The 19,744-nt window shown below is 35.0% G+C and overlaps 1 protein-coding gene across 5 annotated transcripts in view; it reads right to left on the minus strand.

The window, feature by feature from the left end:
• The window catches only part of SLC9C1 (solute carrier family 9 member C1), an 81,996-nt gene continuing 62,252 nt past the window's right edge, over nucleotides 1-19,744 (minus strand). For 4 of the 5 annotated variants that reach the window (XM_038582803.1, XM_038582805.1, XM_038582802.1 and 1 more), the window contains 9 exons: nucleotides 16,569-16,694; nucleotides 15,354-15,452; nucleotides 14,683-14,850; nucleotides 7,503-7,634; nucleotides 7,184-7,369; nucleotides 5,810-5,927; nucleotides 4,921-4,970; nucleotides 2,604-2,691; nucleotides 1-371 (listed from right to left, as the gene is read on the minus strand). In XM_038582803.1, the coding sequence (XP_038438731.1) occupies nucleotides 2,626-2,691; nucleotides 4,921-4,970; nucleotides 5,810-5,927; nucleotides 7,184-7,369; nucleotides 7,503-7,634; nucleotides 14,683-14,850; nucleotides 15,354-15,452; nucleotides 16,569-16,694 (945 nt within the window). In that variant the 3' untranslated portion in view covers nucleotides 1-371; nucleotides 2,604-2,625. The remainder of the gene's footprint in view (nucleotides 372-2,603; nucleotides 2,692-4,920; nucleotides 4,971-5,809; nucleotides 5,928-7,183; nucleotides 7,370-7,502; nucleotides 7,635-14,682; nucleotides 14,851-15,353; nucleotides 15,453-16,568; nucleotides 16,695-19,744) is intronic. The other variant, XM_038582804.1, reaches the window with a different exon arrangement.

Raw genomic sequence — 19,744 nt, forward strand, 5'->3', positions numbered from 1 at the left:
AACATTTAAACTACATTTTAATAGCAGTTTGGTTTTCACAAAATGAATCGAACCATTTTTGCTTTGAGAGCATTATGCAAATGACTCCAGGTGGTTCTAAAACTAAACCTTACTCTACGATTTTTGAGATGTTTTAGATATTTAAAATAAAAGCTATTTTAAATCAAGAAAATGTTCCAAGAAACATATTTTAGATGGAATGGTTGGAAGGTTCAAACACCTTTTCTTGTGGCACCAGGATCATCCATACAGGATCTAGCTTGAAGTTGCTCCCTTTTGATGCAGGGAAATATGTTCGAAAAACAGGAGGCGTCTTGTGACAGCAGTGCCCATACGTGTGTCAGTCTTCAAAACAGTGTTGTCAACCATTCCTAACAGAAGTAGGGAGGGGAAAAAAAAATGCAAACAGAGCTTTGGAATCTTTCAAAATTGACTTACAACCCCAAACAGGATGTACTAGAGGATCAGTTTCACTCCCACAGGAAATAACCTCCTGGTCATTATTGCTGAGGCTGAGGAAGGACGCTGGGTGGGGGAATGTGAGTCACTTAGCATTCACAAAGTGGTGGTGGCCGGATTTAAACTGCCAGTCAGAGTCTGAGAAACCCCCTGGGTTCTGCTGAAAGAGACAGGGGTAGTTCATGGACTGGGTCTCAGCACTGACTGTTCCCACTCCTTTTCACCGCACTGGGATGGCTGAGTATAAAGAGGGGCAGAAAGGAACAGACAACTTCGAGACAATTTATATTTGAATAAGGCGTAGGAATTTTACAATTATATTCTTCATTACAAGAGCAATAAAACAACATGAGAGGTGAACACACCACACTTGTCCCTTCTTTTACCTTTCTAACACCTGAATGAATCATTTGAGTTTATCTTTTTCGGTCTCTCTCTCTCTTTTTTTTTTTTAAGATTTTATTTATTTGAGAGAGAGAGAGAGAGAGAACATGAGCTAGAGAGCATGGGAGAGGGGAGGGGTAGAGAGAGAAGGAGGCAGGCTCCCTACTAAGCAGGTAGTTGGACATGGGGCTTGATCCCAGTACCCTGGGATCATGACCTTAGTCAAAGGCAGAAGTTTAACTCACTGAGTCATCCAGGTGCTCATGACCTCTTTTCATGTTAAGAAAATTGTATGTGCAGTTTTGCCTTTCTTTTTATATTTTACATTGGACTATACAACCAATTGTTTTAATGGTTGTATGGTATTTCCTCTAACAGATGGTCTGTAGTGAAATTATAAACTTTCTTACTATTGGACACTTGGACTCATTTTAATTTTTTGCCATTAAAAATAGTGGTGCACTGGATAGTTTGTACAGATGTCTACTTTATCACTTTGGATTACTCTTTTTGGATTGGTTTCCAGAAGCAAATTCATGGAATCAAAGTAGATGAGCATTTTTATGACTTTTGTTTCAAATTCCTTTTGCTCATCCAGCAGCAAAATATACGAAAACAAGTATCACTCTAGTTTCATCTATTTCAAAGGGAGTAGATGTTACCGTGGAATAAAAATTGTTAATTTTAAGGAGCTTATGTTAATACTTCATTGTTGTTTAATTTGGCACTTTTCTTTTCCCCATATTCTGGGTATTGTCTTTTTCCTGAATTGGCTGTTCTTAAATTTGCCTACTGGAGTCATGGAGTTTTCCTTATCATTTTGTATACATTTTTTCCCATGTGAAGATATTGGTCGTATTACAAGTAATTCTTATAAACACTTATTCATAGTGTATTGTTACCCTTTAAATCTATTTTTAAATATGATCATTGTCATAGGAAGTAGCACGCAAGAGTTAACATTTTAAATCATTTTAACATTTTTAAAACATTTTAAAAACATTTTAAAACAGTATAAAGACTTACTGGACGATTATCTTTTAGTTCAGTGGTAGCTTTATGTAACCTAGAGTCATAAAACACACACACCCCCACATCCACATCCACACCCACACGCACTTCCCCGTTGACTCTACATTTTGAGCAACCAACAGCCAGACTGGTCTACTCATTGTTTCCCAAAATCTTGCTCTTTTGTGTTCCCTATTCCAAACATCCTCTTCCCTCCTCCATAAAGGCTTTGTTTATGTTCAACAGCAGTTGTTTCAGTTTTGAATTCCTGTAGCTTCAGTTGGCACTATCCACTGTGTATCTCGTATTGCTATTTAACTGCCCTCTGATCTGTTTTACCTCCTTAACTAGAACAGAAACTCTTGACAATTGAAGTAATTGCTTATTACCTATTTATATCTTTATTACTTGTTTATATCTTGCACAGTACATGGCGGCCTGAAAAATGACCATGCTGCATGTGAGATTAAGTAGCAAAATATATAGAGGAAACCGTGAGTCTATAAGGCTTTCAGAAATCTAGATAAAGGAATATTATTTTAGAGTTAATTTTCCAAAGTGGAATTTAGAAATAGTGTCTTTAGAAGAATCAGCTGTTAGTGGTGAGTGATCATTTTGCAAGTAATAAATAGTGGTACGTGGTATCCTTCACACTGTCACACAAAAGGGCACATGCAATTCTGGCTTCAGCCTGTATCTCCAGGGACAGTTGTGATCCAGATCATGTTGAGCAAACTAAGGCAGCTTACCAGATTTTCATTTAGTTTTATTCTAGGTAACGGTATAGAAGTCCATTTCCTCCTTGATACTATCAAGTAACCCACTAGGCTGTTGAATCTAGAAATTGAGACAGGAGATAGGAGTCAAATTTGCAGACTATTAATAAAGGTTAGATTTATAAAGTAGGGCAGATATATGAATCTGGTCTATGGAGCAGGGGACTAAGGACCAGGGCTTCTGGCAATGGCAGTGCTATATGCTCCATTCTGGGGATCAGAACAGTTTGTAAGGAGCTGCTGGATGTTGTCATGGGCCTTTTTACTATGTGATGGTAAAGCCACAGTTCTGGTGGGGGAGGCAGTATGAGGAGGGGTTGGGAGAGCATGAAGGGAGCTGGCCCAGAAACAGAGGCAGGATCTAACATCAAGGACAAAAAACATTTACTAAATAACACAATTTGACAATTGCCTTTATAAGACTCACTAGCTGTTGTTTCTACCATTTAAAGAATTATCTCTCACTTCCACACTACTTTCTCTATATTAACAACCTCATGCAATCAGGTGTTTTTTTAATTATGAAAAAGCAGCACTTCGGGGAAATAGGTAGAGGGAGAGCATTAGCTTCCCTGCATCCTCATTCTCCAAAATAAGCTATTATGCTGAATCCTACAAGCTTGGCAGCCAGCCCAGGCTAAGGAGAAAGATAAACTACTCTAGAAGACTCTAGGAGCCATCTAATATTTTATCTTAAGTGTTTTCCTCATCTTCTTCCTTTTTTAAAATTGTAAGTTCCCTTTGCTACTTCCTAGTCTTCAGCAGCAACCGTGTTTGGGAGATTTAGAGGAGGGACCTGTATCCATATTTTTTAGAAAATTAGTATCTGGAGAGCACAAGAAGTTTGGAGAAGTAGTTTTCAGTGTGATTAAGGGGTTAGCAGAGAAAAATAGAAATTATTTGTTTGGATTGCTTGTTATGTGCCAAACACTATGCAGCATACTTTCCATTTCTTTAATCTGCACAGCAGCACTGTACGAAGTACATATGGTCACTGTCTCTGTTTTATAGATGCTGAAAGTGATGCTTAAACAGGTTAAGAAATCTGTCCAAGGTGACGTGGCTAAGAAGCGATGGAACCAGGGAGCAAACCTGGAGTCTCATGCCAGAGCCCATACTCCCAGCCCCTATGTTATTGGGTCAGTAGTTCCAGGCAACCAGCAGCCACTAGGGAAGGTTTGAAGAATAGCTTCCCCAGAAAGACTCCAAAATATTTAGGGAGGGTGTGAACTTCTTGCTTTCATGCTGGACAGGAACTGTGTATTTTAAAAAAGTGTTGGCCTCTTGAAGACCGGACAGACATGAGAAAAACACCTTCAACTTCCACCACAGAACATACATTCTTTCACTCAACGTATGCTTGTGAGGAGAGGTTCAGGGGGAGAAGGCACATGTGTCTCCAAGTTTTATGCCTAGGGCTAATGGAGCAAATGGACTTGATGTAAAATATATTTTTAACAACCAAATACACAATTTTCTGGTTTGTGTATTTGTAGCAGATCTCTCTCAGAGTCTGGGGATTATAATCAGCATCTCCTAGAATAATGCAACCAGTTTGGCACCAAGTAGAATTAAAAACATATTCCCTACGTCATCTGGAATTCCCCAGGATTCAGTCTACAGGCAAGCTGGCGTAGATGTTGTGAGGTGCTGCCACTGTATTTCTCTGTGGCCCACTTTCATTTCCAGCGCCCTACAGTGTTTCATAACTTGGGATCTTGCTGCAAAGTTGGCCTAGGGTTTTGAAGAGCCCAAGATCCCTAAGTGACCTATCCAAGTTCATAGTGGTGTGAAATTAACCAATGTTTATGGGATTTTCTGGATAACTTTGGTGAGCTTGGGGCAGATTAGATTAGCACCTTCACTATGGAGCTCCTGTTTTGTGACAGGTATTGTGGTTAGTTGAGCAAACTGCCTTCAAGTTGGAAGATCCCAGATGGATAGTTGACGTGGCCATGAAGTCTTCAGACCAGTCAAAATTTTAGCCCAAGGCAGAGAAGTGGTAGCAGCTCACATACATGACAACCCTAGCTACTCCAATAGTGTGTGGTGGCTAATGTGATTTAAAACAAATATTCTGGGATCTTCTGAACTTTGCTTTTCTTTATCATTTATCTAATATTTACTTAAAAATATAAATTCAATTTCCACTGTACCCTGGACTAAGAAATTGACAAACTGATTAGCAGGTAAACTCTTTCAGATTAAGAAAAATACATTGACAATTTCCATAAATACCAGACTTTCTTTTCTCCAAAATAAAACTTTTAAAAAACTGCTTTAAATTTACCTCAATATTGGTCTCAAATTGAAGGCCTTCTTTATACAGTCTGGTTGTAGCTGGTTCAAGAAAGACTGTGTTAGTATAAACAATGGAACAAACGACCATTCCTATCAGTTCACCTATCACATTAGACCAGATTCAAATCATTCACACCTGGGCCTGTGATCTGAAATTGGTGGTAATCTCAATTGGTGGGAAGAAGGGTCACATTAAAAAAAAAGGCTTAAAAAGCCTTTTATTATAAGGATTATGTAAAAAATGTGCAGGAATTTTGGAAAGAGAGAAAAAATAATCTATTTTCCCATAATCCCAAATACATTTATGTTAAGCCATGTTGAGAATGAATGCCAGGCCCATGGGTAATTGGAACAGACAGTGTAACAGTATTTTCATTATTACTGTTGTATAAAATATTTTAATTGGGGAAGAACTAAAAATACCCTCATTGGGGTATCTGGGTGGCTCAGTTAACTAAGTTTTCAAATTGTGGTTTTGGCTCAGGTCATGATCTCAAGGTCATGAGATCGTACCCTGAGTTGGGCTCCACGCTCAGCTGGGAGTCTGCTTGAGATTCTCTCTTCTTCTCCCCCAAACCCCTCTCTCCATACCACTCTGGCTCTCTTTCTAAAATAAATAAATAAAATTTTTTAAAAATAAAAATTTACTCATTAACCTTTTCCCATAGTATTTTGGTAATTATGCATATTTATCCTTATAGATGAAAAATAGAGTGAACATGGATCTTCTCAGTCTGAATTCACACATCAGATATCAAATACGGCAATTAAAATGATTTCTGAATACTCTAGGTAGAATGCATTCAGTAGTTTCCAAATACATATATGGCTATTTTATAAATGGAAAGTTCTCAATTACTCAAAGAAATCTAACTTACATGTTGGAAGAGATGGTTTACGTGAAGGTACATATTTTCTAGTGTTCCATCTGAAGTTTTTCAGATCAACCGAAGTTTGAACAATCATTACCTTTGTAAAATCTTCAGTGCCTTGTACCTGATGTTCAATAGAATTTAAGTTAATTCCTGAGTACTTACCATACAATTACGTGTTTCTCTGGTAAGCTACTATCTCAGGACCTCTCTAAATATCTGGGATGAAAGGTAAACATGTCTATATCAGATATGTTGTTTTCGATATGCTTTGAATCACATGAGTACCCAGATCTACAATAGACAGGGCTGTCTGCCTGAGAAAGTAGACAGAGTTGCGTAGGTTTTAGGCTGCCTTGAGAACCTCTTGCTTGGCCATCTAAATTCCCAATCAGCACCCACAGCAGAGCTCTGTTATTATGTATTCAAGAATAGAAGTCTGCAGCACCATAGTTAAGAGTAATGTCTCACTTCCTCCCAGTGGGTGTATCACATTGGTGCTGGAGGCATCCACTCAGAAATTTTTTCTTGTGATCCTTTCCCACCTTAGTATTCCCTCTTACCCCCACCTCACGTTCTTCTTGTGTCCCAAATCTACCTCGTAAATACTTCTATCATAGCTGTACACGTTTCATTAATATGTTTACATATTTTTCTTTTCACTTGGTTGAGAGATCGTATGAGGGCAAGTTGCAAATCTCACTTGTCTTGGTCACTCTAGCATTTAGCACTGTTGCTGCCATATATTAATTACTTAAAAAATATATGTCTAATTCGATCAACTCTAGGTCCCTCTTTCAATGTACTTTCTGTAGCTGTATTTTGTATGTCACCTGATTTCTCCTGACATGTGCCTCTCTTTTTCTACCCCAACACACACACGTACACACACAGGGTTTGCATTCTTTCCTTCTTCATACGCAGAGCATCTCATTTTGAGGGCCAGGAAAACTCAGTAGCCTAAATGTGGGAAGTATCTTTCAAAGTATCTGAGCAAATACCTCTGTTGCTCAGTTTAGCATGGGTTTGGCAGAAATTCTCCAGAGTACTGTTAAGACAGTCCAGAGAAAGTGGTCCTTCTGCAATGTTGTATATGAACTTACTAGGCCCCCTTTTTCTATTTACAGCTGCACCAAAATCTAACTATGGCCAAAATGTACAGCTCGGCCTGCCTCATCGACATTGAATAGGAATATGTTGGTGTTTGGGCTACCCAGTGTCAAGGCAATCCGTGAACTGGGTGTGTGTGGTGTTTGTGCTTATGGAGTGGTAGGGGAAAGGCGGGAGATGGGAAGGTGGAAAGTGACAATTTTTCTAATGTTCATACATTGTCAGACATATGGCGGATTGACTGGAAGGTATGAATCAACATTCCTTTACCTGATAGCATGTTATAGGAATTAAAGAAGGTGCCTTATAAGCTTTCCGTAACTGACAATCTTCTACAGCTCCATGGATGAGGATGACATAAATCACAGTTTCATCATAGATACCAGTTTTGATGTTCTTTGGTATATCTTTTACAGACACATTACAGAGTTTTAATTGCATCTTGTAGTTCCAATCCTACAAGGAAAGCACAATTTCGTAGTCTACTGTTGATAAAATTTAATATAAATTCCTAAGTAGTTCATTATTAACCATATTTTAATACAATTCCATTCAGAGTGAAGAATGAGCTTATATAAACACCTCTTACCTCATAAGATAGATGTTCCCTGATTTTTTTGGCAGTAATAGAAAGTCCAAGTTTTAGCCACATTTTATATTCAATGTGAGGACTACATTGTTCAAAAGCTTCATACAAGTAATTTTTAGGAATAAAACATGTCTGAAAAAAGGAAAATCTAAATTTAATATCTCATTCTGCATACCCATAGTCTAAGGAGATCAGGTTTTTCTCATTTACATTAAAGCTAAGAATTTAAATTATTTAAGATTCATGTTGTTGCCTGGAGACTTACTAAAATGTGTATAGTAATAAATATTTGTGTGATCCTTATCATAAATTATTAAAAGGCCACATGCTCCAATGAGATGTTATTATTCTTACAGATTCTAAAAAAGTAGAAAACAAGGTATCGAAAATCATTTAAACTTTTAAACTAAAGATATAAATATTTCTTTTTTTAAAGATATGAATATTTCTAAAAATACATTATTTTGGGGTGCCTGGATGGCTCAGGTGTTTAAGTGTCTGCCTTCAGCTCAGGTCATGATTCCAGGGTCCTGGGATTGAGCCCAGCTTTGAGCTCCCTGCCAAGCTTCTCCCTCTCCCACCCCCTGCTTGTATGCACTCTCCACGTGTTACTCAAATAAATAGAATCTTTAATAAAAATAAAAACACATAATTTTAGGGGAGCAAACTTTTTAGATAACAATAAAATGCCAGTGCTAATGAGCAGACTATTGGCTATCAGGAATAAGCTGCTGCGAATATACAAGATGTTGTGTATGTCGGTTTTTATTTCTTATGGGTAAGGATGTATGAGTGTGATTGCTGGGTAATAGGTAAGTGTGTGTTTAATTTTATAAGAAAACTGTCAATCTGATTTTGGAAGGGGTTGTAACATTTTAGACTCTCATCAGCCATGATGGACATTTCAGTTGCTTCACATCCTTGCCATTACCTGCTGCTCATTATTTTTATGTTTAGCCAATGCAGTAGGTGTGTAGTGATACCTCATCATGATTTTAATTTGCATTTCTCTGAGAGCTAATGATATCAAGAATCTTCTTTATGTGCTTATCGCCCACTTGTATATTCTTTTGTGAAAGGTTTGTTCAAATCCTTTGCCCAGTTTTTAATTCAGTGATTTGTCTTCTATTCTTTATAGGTTCCATTGTCAAGTAATTCTTCAGATCAAGCTATTGTGAAAAGCTCCCCACAGTCTGTGGGTTGCTTTTTTCCATATTCTTCATGATGTCTTTTTTTAAAAAGCAGCAGATTTTAATTTCAGTGGCATTCAATTTATCAATATTTTGTTTCATGGTTAGTGCTTTGTATGTCCTGGCTTAGAAATCTTTGCCTATCTCGAGATCTGTGTTTCCTTTTCAAATTTTTATAGCTCTGATTTTTATGTTTAGGTCTATCATCATTCCAACTCAATTTTTGTGCGTAATGTAGGAATCTGAGGCTCATAGCTTCCATATAGATATTTGGGATTTTCGGGATCAATTGTTGAAAATACCATTATTGTTAAAGATTGTGTATATTGAATCTATTTCTGGATTCTCTTCCCTGTTCCACTGATCTATATTATGTTCGGCTAATAACATATGGTGCTGATTATAATAAATGATGATTTATTTTTAAAAATTATATATTATATATTTTATGTATATAAATTATATATAATATATATATTTTAATTCCAGTGTAGTTAACACACAGTGTTACATTGATTTTAAGTGTACAGTATAGTGATTCAGCAATTCTATATATTAGTACTCATCAAGATAAGTGTACTCTTAAAAAAAAAAAGATAAGTGTAACTCTTAATTCTCTTCACCTATTTCACCCATCACCCCACCCTCTTCCCCTCTGGTAACCATCTGTTTATTCTCTATAGTTTAGAGTCTGTGTTCAGTTTGTCTCTTTTTTTCCTTTGTTCATTTGTTTGTTTCTTAAATTCCAGATATGAGTGGAATGATATGGTATTTGTCTTTCTCGGACTTATTTTCACCTAGCAATATATTCTCTAGAGCCATCTACGTTGTTGCAAGTGACAAGATTTCATTCTTTTTTATGGCCGAATAATATTCCATTGTATATAGGTATATATACCACATCTTCTTTCTCCATTCATTTATTGATGAACACTTGGGTTGCTTCCCATAATTTGACTATTGTAAGTAATACTGCCATAAACATATGGTGCATATATCACTTTAAATTACCGTTTTCAAATTCTTTAGGTAAATACCCACTAGCATGATTACTGGGTCTTAGGGTAGTTCTATTCTTAATTTTTTGAGGAATCTCTATACTGTCTTCCACAGTGGCTGCACTGGTTTATAGTCTCATCAATAGTGCACGGGAGTTCCTGTTTTTCCACATCCTTGCCAACACTTGTTTCTTGAGTTTTTTTATTTTAACCATTCTGACGGGTGTGAGGTGATGTCTAATTGTAGTTTTGATTTGCATTTCCCTGATGATAAGTGATGATGAGCATTATTTCATGTGTCTGCTGGTCGCCTGTATGTATGTCTTCTTTGGAGGAATGTCTGTTTATGTCTTCTGACCATTTTAAAAATTGGATTATTTTGTTATTATTATTTTTGGTGTTGAGTTGTGTAAATTCTTTATATATTTTGGATACTAATCCTTTATCAAATCCATCATTTGCAACTATCTTCTCCCATTCAGTAGGTTATCTTTTAGTTTTGTTGGTTGTTTCCTTTGCTGTGCAGAAGCTTTTTATTTTGATGTGGTCCCAAAGGTTATTGTTGTTTTTTGTTTCCCTTGCCTCAGGAAACATGATTAGAAAGATGTTGTTATGGCTGAATGTCAGAGAAATTACCACTTGTTTTTTGTTCCAGGATTTTCATTTTTTATTCCTTTATTTTTTAAGTAAGCTCTACATTCAACATGGGGCTTGCACTCATGATCCCAAGATCAAGAGTCACATGCTCTACTGACAAAGCCATCCAGGCATCCTTATTCTAGGTTTTTTTTTTTATAGTTTCAGGTCTCTCATTTAAATCCTTAATCCATTTTGAGGGTTTTTTTGTGTGTGTGTATAGTGTAAAAAAGTAGTCCATTTTTCACTTTTTGCACATAGTTGCCCTATTTTCCCAACACCATTTGTTGAAAAGACTGCTTTTATCCCATTGCATATTCTTGCCTCCTTTGTCAAAGATTAATTGGCCATATAATTGTGGGTTTATTTCTGGATTTTCCATTATGTTCCATTGATCTATGTTTCTATTTTTGTGTCGTACTGTTTTAATTATTACAGCTTTGTAATATAATGTGAAATTGGGAATTGTGATACTTACAGCTTTGTTTTTTCTTTTTCAACATTGCTTTGGCTATACTGGGTCTTTTGTGGTTCTATAGATATTTTAGGATTGTTTGTTCTAGTTCTGTGAAAAATGCTGTTGGAATTTACATAGGGATAACATGACATCTGTAGATTATTCTGGGTAGTATGGATACTTAACAATTTTTGTTCTTCCATCCCATGAGCATGAAGTATCTTCATTTCTTTCATCAATGTTTTATAGTTTTCAGAGTACAGATCTTTCACTTCCTTGCTTCAGTTTATTCCTAGGTATTTTATTATTTTTGGTGCAATTGGAAATGAAATTGCTTTCTTAATTTCTTTCTGCTGCTTCATTATTAATATATAGAAATGCAATTGTTTTCTGTACATTGATTTTTGTATGCTGCAACCTTACTGAATTAATTTATCAGTTCTAGTAGTTTTTTGGTGGTCTTTAGGGTTTCCTATATACAGTATCATGTCAGAGAGTGAAAGTTTTACTTCTTACCAATTTGGATGAGTTTTATTTATTTTTCTTGTCTGATCACTCTGAGTGGGATTTGCAATACTATGTTGAATAAAAGTGAATAAAAGTTGAATAAAAGTGAAAGTGAGCATCCTTTTCTTGTTCTTGACCTTAGTGGAAAAGCTTTCAGCCTTTCACCATTGAGTATGATGTAAGCTCTAGATTTTTCACATATGGCCTTTATTTTGTTGGGGCATATACCCTCTAAATCTAATTTGTTGAGGTTTTTACATGAGTGGATGTAGTATTTTATCAAATGCTTTTTCTGCATCTGTTGAAATGATCATATGGTTCTAATCCTTTGTGATGTGTCACACTAATTGATTTGCAAATATTGAACCACCCTTGCATCCCAGGAATAAATCCCAATTGATCATAGTGAGTGAATTTTGTTTAATGTATTGTTGGATTCAGTTTGCTAATATTTTGTTGAGGATTTTTGCATCTATGGATAGGTATCTGTTCATCAGAGATACTGGCCTATAGCTCTCTTTTTTGTAGTGTCTTTACCTGGTTTTGGTATCAGGGTAATGCAGGCCTCATAGAATGAATTTGGAAGCTCTCCTTCCTCTCTGAGTTTTTGGAATAGTTTGAGAAGAACAGGTATTTATTTTTATTTTTTTTATTGGAGTTCAATTTGCCAACATATAGCATAACACCCAGTGCTCATCCTGCCAAGTGCCCATTACCCAGTCACCCCAACCCCTTGCCCACCACCCTTTCCACTACCCCTTGTTCGTTTCCCAGAGTTAGGAGTCTCTCATGTTCTGTCTCCCTTTCTGATATTTCCCACTTTTACACTTCCAAGTTCTTACCCTCATACGCGACCTTTCACCATCCCCACTCCTGCATCACACTTCAATACTTTACTAGAGAATAATTCCGCTTACCCATCACCCTTCTCTCTGTTATTTTCATATTTTCACTCTGCATGTATTATAACCCCCTTACAATGTTATTTTTATTTTTTCTTTAAATGGTTCTATTTTAAGAAAATTGCAAGAAGAAAAAACCTAGTTATTTATATTTACTTACCGATTTACCGTTTCTGGTGTTTTTCCTTACCTGTAGATCTGAATTTGTCCCCTCTAATGGCACTTACTACATCTTGAAGAATATTGTTTAGTATTTGTTGTAGTGCAGGTCTGAGAAGGAAGAATTGCCTCAGCTTTCATTTATCCCATTTTTATTCTTTTCCACAATTTAAGATGTTGTTCTATTATTGTTCTCTCATCTTCATTGTTTCCAGTAAGAAGTCAGTGATTATTCTTTTATGTTCCCCCAAATACATTTTCTTTTTATTCTGACTACTTTCTAGACTTTCTCTTTCTGTTTTTCAGCACACACGTGTGTGTGGTGCATGCATTTGTTTGTTCTATTTGAGTTTCTTTCTTAAAACTGTGAGTCAAGGCTTTTCATCAACTTGGGAACATTTTAGTAATCATTTAGAAAATATTTTTCCTGCCCATTCTTGTTCTCTTCTCCTACTGCAAATTGTATTATACACTATTACATTGTTTAATGTTACACCATAGATCTCTAGAGTGTCTGTACATTAAAAAAAATCATTGTTCTCTTTGTTTTTCAAACTATTATTTTTATCATTTGTCTTCCAGTTATTGACTTTTTACTACCATCTCTAATCAGCTCTTTTTAGTTCTAAAATTTCCATTTAACTCTTTTTTATATTTTTACAATATACTGGTATTTATTATCACTTTTCTCATTATGGTTATATTTTCCTTTCATTTTTTGAACATATTTCCCCTGAGTTCTTTGAATATATATATATATATACATTTTTTTAAAAGATTTTACTTATTTATTCATGAGAGACACACACACAGGGAGAGAGAGGCAGAGACACAGGCAGAGGGACAAGCAGGCTCTACACAGGGAGCCCAACGTGGGACTCGATTCCAGGGCTCCAGGATCACGCCCTGGGCTGAAGGCGGCGCTAAACCGCTGAGCCACTCAGCCTGCCCTGAATGTATTCTTAATGACTCTTTAGTGTCTTTGCCTCATCCATATTTTGGGCCATCTCAATGTTGGTCTCTATTCATTGCCCCCTTTTTTCACACTGTAGGTGACATCATATTTCTTTGCTTGTTTAGTAATTCATGATTGGTGTTCTGTAACCAGAAACAGAAGACTAAAGCATTTTTATGCAAATCTCAGGCATAATTTTAACTTGGAAATATTATAATATGCATCACTGAATAATAAAGACATAAAGTTTTCCCTTGCCTTCTTCCTTCTCCCTTCCCACTTTATATGTCATTAATTTGCTAGAAAAAGAAAAAGAAAAAACAGATTATTCATTCTGTGGATCTCTCATATTTCAGATTTACCGAGTTTTTCCCTTCTGATGTCAATTAACCTGTTTCTCTCCCCTCTGCATTTTCTATTAACTGGTTCGATAAATAGGCTTTTACTTTTTTCTTATTCAAGAGCACTTCATCATGGGTGGTACCAGTACTTCTGCTGCATCATAGCATGAGGTTACATGATGCCCAGTTGTCCAACTTTTAGTGATTCTACAGTTGTTTTTAGGTGGTGCCAGCCTGGTCCTTTCATTATAAAGTTTCCCATTAACATTGCACATAGTAGTTTTAGCATCAATTGATGGCTATTGCCTAGATCCATTACTTCATTTGAGATAGCAAAATAAAGATATTCTAATTCTCTCCTTCTAGATTTGTTAGCTGAAATTCTGTATAGAAGAATATTTTTTCATCTTCTTTTCTTGAAAGAGTTTGTAGAGGGAAGGCAGGATAAATGTTGAATTCTTTCTATTTTTAAATCCATTTTTAGCGTAGTAAGTTGATATCCTGACATTATTACAAATTAAACAACTTTTGGTATCATTAACAACTTACGGATTTTTATACATCATGGGGTTCAATTGTTTGCAGTTATTGTTCTTTTGAGTTCAAATTAAGCCAGTGGAAGCCCATGTTGCTTTGGGAATTTTGTCCTTATTGTGTCTAGGGAAATTTCCATCCACTCTGTTCAACTTTTTGGTTAAAGATATTAGTTCTCTGACATTTTCCTTCCTCACCTCTCAAATTATGGTATTAATAGTTCAAATATGTCCTCTAATTTCTCCATGAGAGACCTCACTTAATCAGTTTTTCTGGTTAAATCTTTCTTTCAATTTGATAGGTTAACTTCTGCAAGCCATTTTGCCAAGACAGTATACTGGGTAAGTATACTTTGGTAACAAGTTATGTTCCTTTATTATTCCTATTTAAAAAAAATTATCACTAGACTCTAAACATATGCTAAGTACAGAAATAACCTTAAATTTTATACCAGACATTTAATAAGATACAGCAGTAGGATATAAGGTGATGTTTTCTGACCTCCACTACAGTCTTGCAGGTAGCAGAATATGTCATGGGTTTATTAGTTAAGCAGTTTAGCTCTCCTATTATTTCCCCACTGATTAAAAAGTCTGTGTAATTCATCTGATAATCTTTCTCCTCTGACTCCATTTGGTCAATTCCAAAACTAGGTTTTGATCTTTGAAGCTGTTCAGGAACAATGAAAGGCAAAAGCATACGTCAGTTAATTACCAAAACTCTGTAATTATTTATTTTTCCTTTGATTTTAACAATGTTAATATGCAGATGTTGTTTTGAGGACAGTTATTACCTGTACCTTTTGAAGTGAATTTATTAAATTAGCCAAAGTGTTCTTAGATACTGCAATCTTTCTGATTCCTTCTACTCAACCAACTTATACCTGCTTTAGAATGGCTAAATGCCCAATTCAGATAAACATAACATGAAAACAACTTATAATACCCCATCTTAAAGATGATCCCTTGGATGGTTTCTTGTTCTCTATGGGAAAGTAACACTTAAAAGGTGGTAGGTAATGTTAACCATTGTGTTTGAACAATAAAATTAGATGGTAGCTGTTGTCCTAAAAGATGAACAATGCAGTTCTTAACATGAAAAACTATGAATTCTCAATTTTATAGAGTTTTTAACTAATGTTCACAAGGCATTTATGAATAATACGGACTTACCTTTACCATACCTGATATTATTATATAAATTCCTTTGGGCTCATCACCTTCTTCAAATATGTCATTTCCACAATCAAATGTTACAATTCTGGCTCTTTTCTTAAAAATATCACCAAATATAGAAGATATAAACACTATATTAGCAGTGGTTGGGGATGTTGAAGTTTACATCTTATTAAAAGTTTTTACATTTTAAAATATCATTCAGTAAGATCTGACTTATTGTGTGAGTGATAAATTTGTAAGAGAAAATAAGAGGAAGAGAGAAAGGTGGATATTCATTGATTTTTGTAACTTCAGATGAGTATTTATACAAGGATTAGAAAATAAATAATCTAATATAGGAATAAGAATGTAATGGAAGGATAAAATATTTCACCTGTATTAAAAATAATCAGAACAGATGCAGGCTAATGGCATATATACGTCTCATACATAGTTATGCTCTAAACAGCTGATGAAGTAAATTGGAAATTCAATCATTCAAAGTATTTTAAGCAGGTGGAAAAATGTAATTGGTCCTTTGGCACCATGTAGACATAGAAAAATAAGGTTAGCAGAACAAGTTAGACCTATTGTTTATTCCACAAACACTCTTTGAGCACCCTCTATGTAATATGCAAAGTGTTGGGGGCTGGGCATTCAAAAGATGGATGAGCTAAAGGATATAGTACAGAAGAGGGATGGAAAGGTAATTGTAATGTTATATACCTAATGCTATAATGAAACTGTATAATGGATACAATGGCAACACCTTTGGTCCTCCAAACTCTGTATGGACCACAGGATGGTCTTCTACTGGTGAATGTTTGCCCCTAAAGCTGACTTTTCTGAATTACTTTGGTGGGGATGTTTCCAGAGAAGCAAGTTGAAAAAAAAGTAAAAACAAAGGGTGTTTTAAGAGATATAAACAGCACCCCAAGAGGAAGGGAATTAGAATACAGTGTAAAGGATTTGGGGCACCATGCAAGGTTGAGTATAGAGTATGAGGTATATGATGATATGATGAAAGGGCAACAGAAAATGAAGATGGAAAAGTAGACAGGAGGCAGATTGGGGAAGAACTTTACATGTCATTTAAAGGGATTTTGATTTTATCCTGTAGACAGTAAAAGACATTTCGAGTTTTGAGCTGGAGAGTATCACAGTCTTCATTTAAAAAACATAATTTGTTGGTACATTACAAACGGTATTACCAGAGAATAAAAATATTACCTGAATGAAGGTTATATATTCTTTGTCTTTATCTAGCCATGGAATATGGTGGAGTGCTTCTACAACAGTAAGAGGCTTGATAACAGGTTGAAAATCAAGTATCTCTTTCTTTTTGGCCATTATTAACTAAAATCACACAATTTAAGAAAGAAGATGAACAAAACTAGGTGTTCACAGAATGTTTATAAAAATATGGCTTTGTACTATTTCCTTTACTTGCTCTTCTGAGATTTTTCTTCTTCTATGGAAACATTCAACCTCTCCCCACTTACAACATTTTTCTCTTATCATCATTCTGAAGTCATAGATTAAACTTTTAAAAGTAAACTTTTTTACTGAATTATAGCAGATAAATAAAAAGCACACAAATTATAAATGTCCTCTCAAAGAACATTGACAGTGTGAAAACCTCTGGGTAACGATCACTCCGATTAAGAAATAAAACATTTACTGCACCTAAAATCCTCTCATATTCTCTTCTAGTCATTTCTTCTATCTAAAGATAACCTCTCTTCTATCGTCAGAGTTTAGCTTTGTTTGGTTCTGAGGTTTATCTGCATGAAATCAACGAGTATGAACTTGTTTTTGTCTGGTTTCATTTGATCAACATTATGTTTCTGAGATCCGTCTCTAATACTGCAGGGAGCAAAAGTTCATTCCCATCATTTTCATTGTCAAAGAGGATTATGTTGTAGAATATACCACAGTTCTGTCTACCATTAATCAACATTTGGGGCACTCCAGTTTTGGCCTTTTGTAATACTGCTGTATTTGTTCGCTGTGAGTGTATGGTTCTGAAATCTAATTGCCTTGCCATATGTGTACGTTCAAATTTAGTAGATTTTGCCTAACAATTTTCCAAAGTGATTGCATTAATTTACACTCTCACTCTGATGTACCCATTGTTCCACATCATTGCCTACGATTGGTATTGTCAGGTAAAAAAACAAGTATTCTGATGGTTGTGTATTGGTATTTCATTTGGCTTTAATTTGTGTTAAGCTTATGACAATGAAAATTTGGTAACTTCTGTTATGTATTAGTCATTTGAATATCATCTGTTATGAGGTGTCTACTCAAATCTTTTGTCCATTAAAAATGGGTTTTCTGTATTGTTCTTTTTGATTTATAAGAAAGTTTTTGGAGGGTAAGAGATTTTTATGTGTTCTAGACATAAGCCCTTTGTTGGATATATTTACTTTGAAAATATCCCTTACCTTTTTGTGGGTTGTCTTTTAATTCTCTTATTCTTTTAATACAGAGAAGTTCTCACTTTTTATGTTATTTAAATCCAATTTTCTGTCCTGTTTAAGAAATCTTTACCTATGCCAATATCATAAAAATTATCTTCTGTTATCTTCTAGAAGCCTATTGTTTTACCGTTTACAGTTATGTACATCCATCTGAAGTTGATTTTTTTTTGTGTGGTATGAAATAAGAGTTCAGATTCAGGAGTGAAATAAGAATAAGAACAGAAAAACACAAGAACTATTGAAACAAAGGTAAGACTTAAGTGGAGAGATACGCTAAAAGATTGACTCAATATTACAAAGATGTCAGTACTCTTTAAATTGACATACAGGCTTGTTGGAATCCCAGTGGAAATTCCATTAGGCTATTCAATGGAAATTGACAAGCTGATTCTAGAATTTATTTGAAAATACAAAATGCCAAAACTTGTCAAAATACTCGTAAAGAAAAGAGCAAAAGCTGGAAGATACATGCCATCAGAATGAAGATTTATTAAGTTTCGGTATAAGATGGTGCAATACACACTGAGAACGGCTCAATGACAGATAAATAAAACAATGAAACAAAAGAGCCCAGAAACTCATTCACACATACACAGTCATTTAATTCATGAAGTACTCCACTGCAGTACAATAGGGTAGGATAATCTTTTCTAGAAATTATTTTGGGTCAGTTGGTCACCTATATAGGGAAAAAAATGTTAACTTTAACCTACTATTGTTATGTAAGGCATTCTAAACAGCATTGCTTTTGTTAATTATTTCTATTTTCTACTTTTAAAAGAGTCAACTTTTACCGTAATCAGGTAAATCACTCTCGGTTTTTGAAACTGAAAATTCCTAGTCTGTTTAGCTGGAAATGCGCCCATCTCTTTCTATTTTTGTTTTTTGATAGTGCTGTGTTTAAAAGCACGGGCTCTGGAATCAGAATTTCTGCATTCAAATATTCTCTCCATATTGACTACTTGTCTGGCGTTGGGGCTTAGCCCTTCTGTTTCTCAGTTTTCTCTCTTACAAAGTAGGAACAGTAGTATCCAAATGTCAAGAATTATGAAAAATATAAAAATAATAAATAGCTAAGGCTCCCTTTATCTTCCATTCTCCTTGCCACTCTCTCCTCCAGGTGAGTCCCGTGTTAAGAATTTCATATATTTTGTCTAGCTTTTTTTTTCAAAATAGTATATAGATACATATACATCCAGAATTTAAAAAAATATATTACACTGGGGGCACCTGGCTGAGTCAGTCAGAAAAACATCTAACTACTGATCTTGATGTCATGGGTATAGGAGATTACACCCCATGATGGGTGTAGAGATTACTTAAATAAATAAACTTAAAAACAACTAAGTTGATCATATTATATATAGTTTTACAAATTACTTTTTTCCTACTAAAAATGTACTTAAATAAATAAACTTGAAAACAACTAAGTTGATCATATTATATATAGTTTTACAAATTACTTTTTTCCTACTAAAAATGTATTGAGGTGAATTTTTTCACATTAATATATATGGATTTTTCATATTCTTATTAATTTATATATGAGGTTTATTTGCAAGGATTCATCACAATTTACATAAGCATTCTCCAGTTGATGAACACATAGGTTGTTTCTAACATGTGTTTGAATACATATCTTTGTTTACTTTTGAATATCTGTATATTTCAACATGTAGAATTTTTGGTTTAAAGGGTATGGATTTTTAAAGTTCTTATTTGCTAAATCGCCCTCCATAATGGCTGTGCCCACTTTCATTTCATTTGCTCTACTTAATCTACTTTCTCAATACTTGGAGTGGCACCGTTCATTCTTCTTTTGTTCCTGACTTTAACGGGAATACTTATAAATGTTTTGACATCTAATACAATGTTTGTTTTAAATTTTTAATAGAAATTCTTTCTTCAGTTAAGGATGCTACT

The sequence above is a fragment of the Canis lupus genome, chromosome 33, assembly GCF_011100685.1.
Source record: "Canis lupus familiaris isolate Mischka breed German Shepherd chromosome 33, alternate assembly UU_Cfam_GSD_1.0, whole genome shotgun sequence".
NCBI classification, from domain to species: Eukaryota; Metazoa; Chordata; class Mammalia; order Carnivora; family Canidae; genus Canis; species Canis lupus.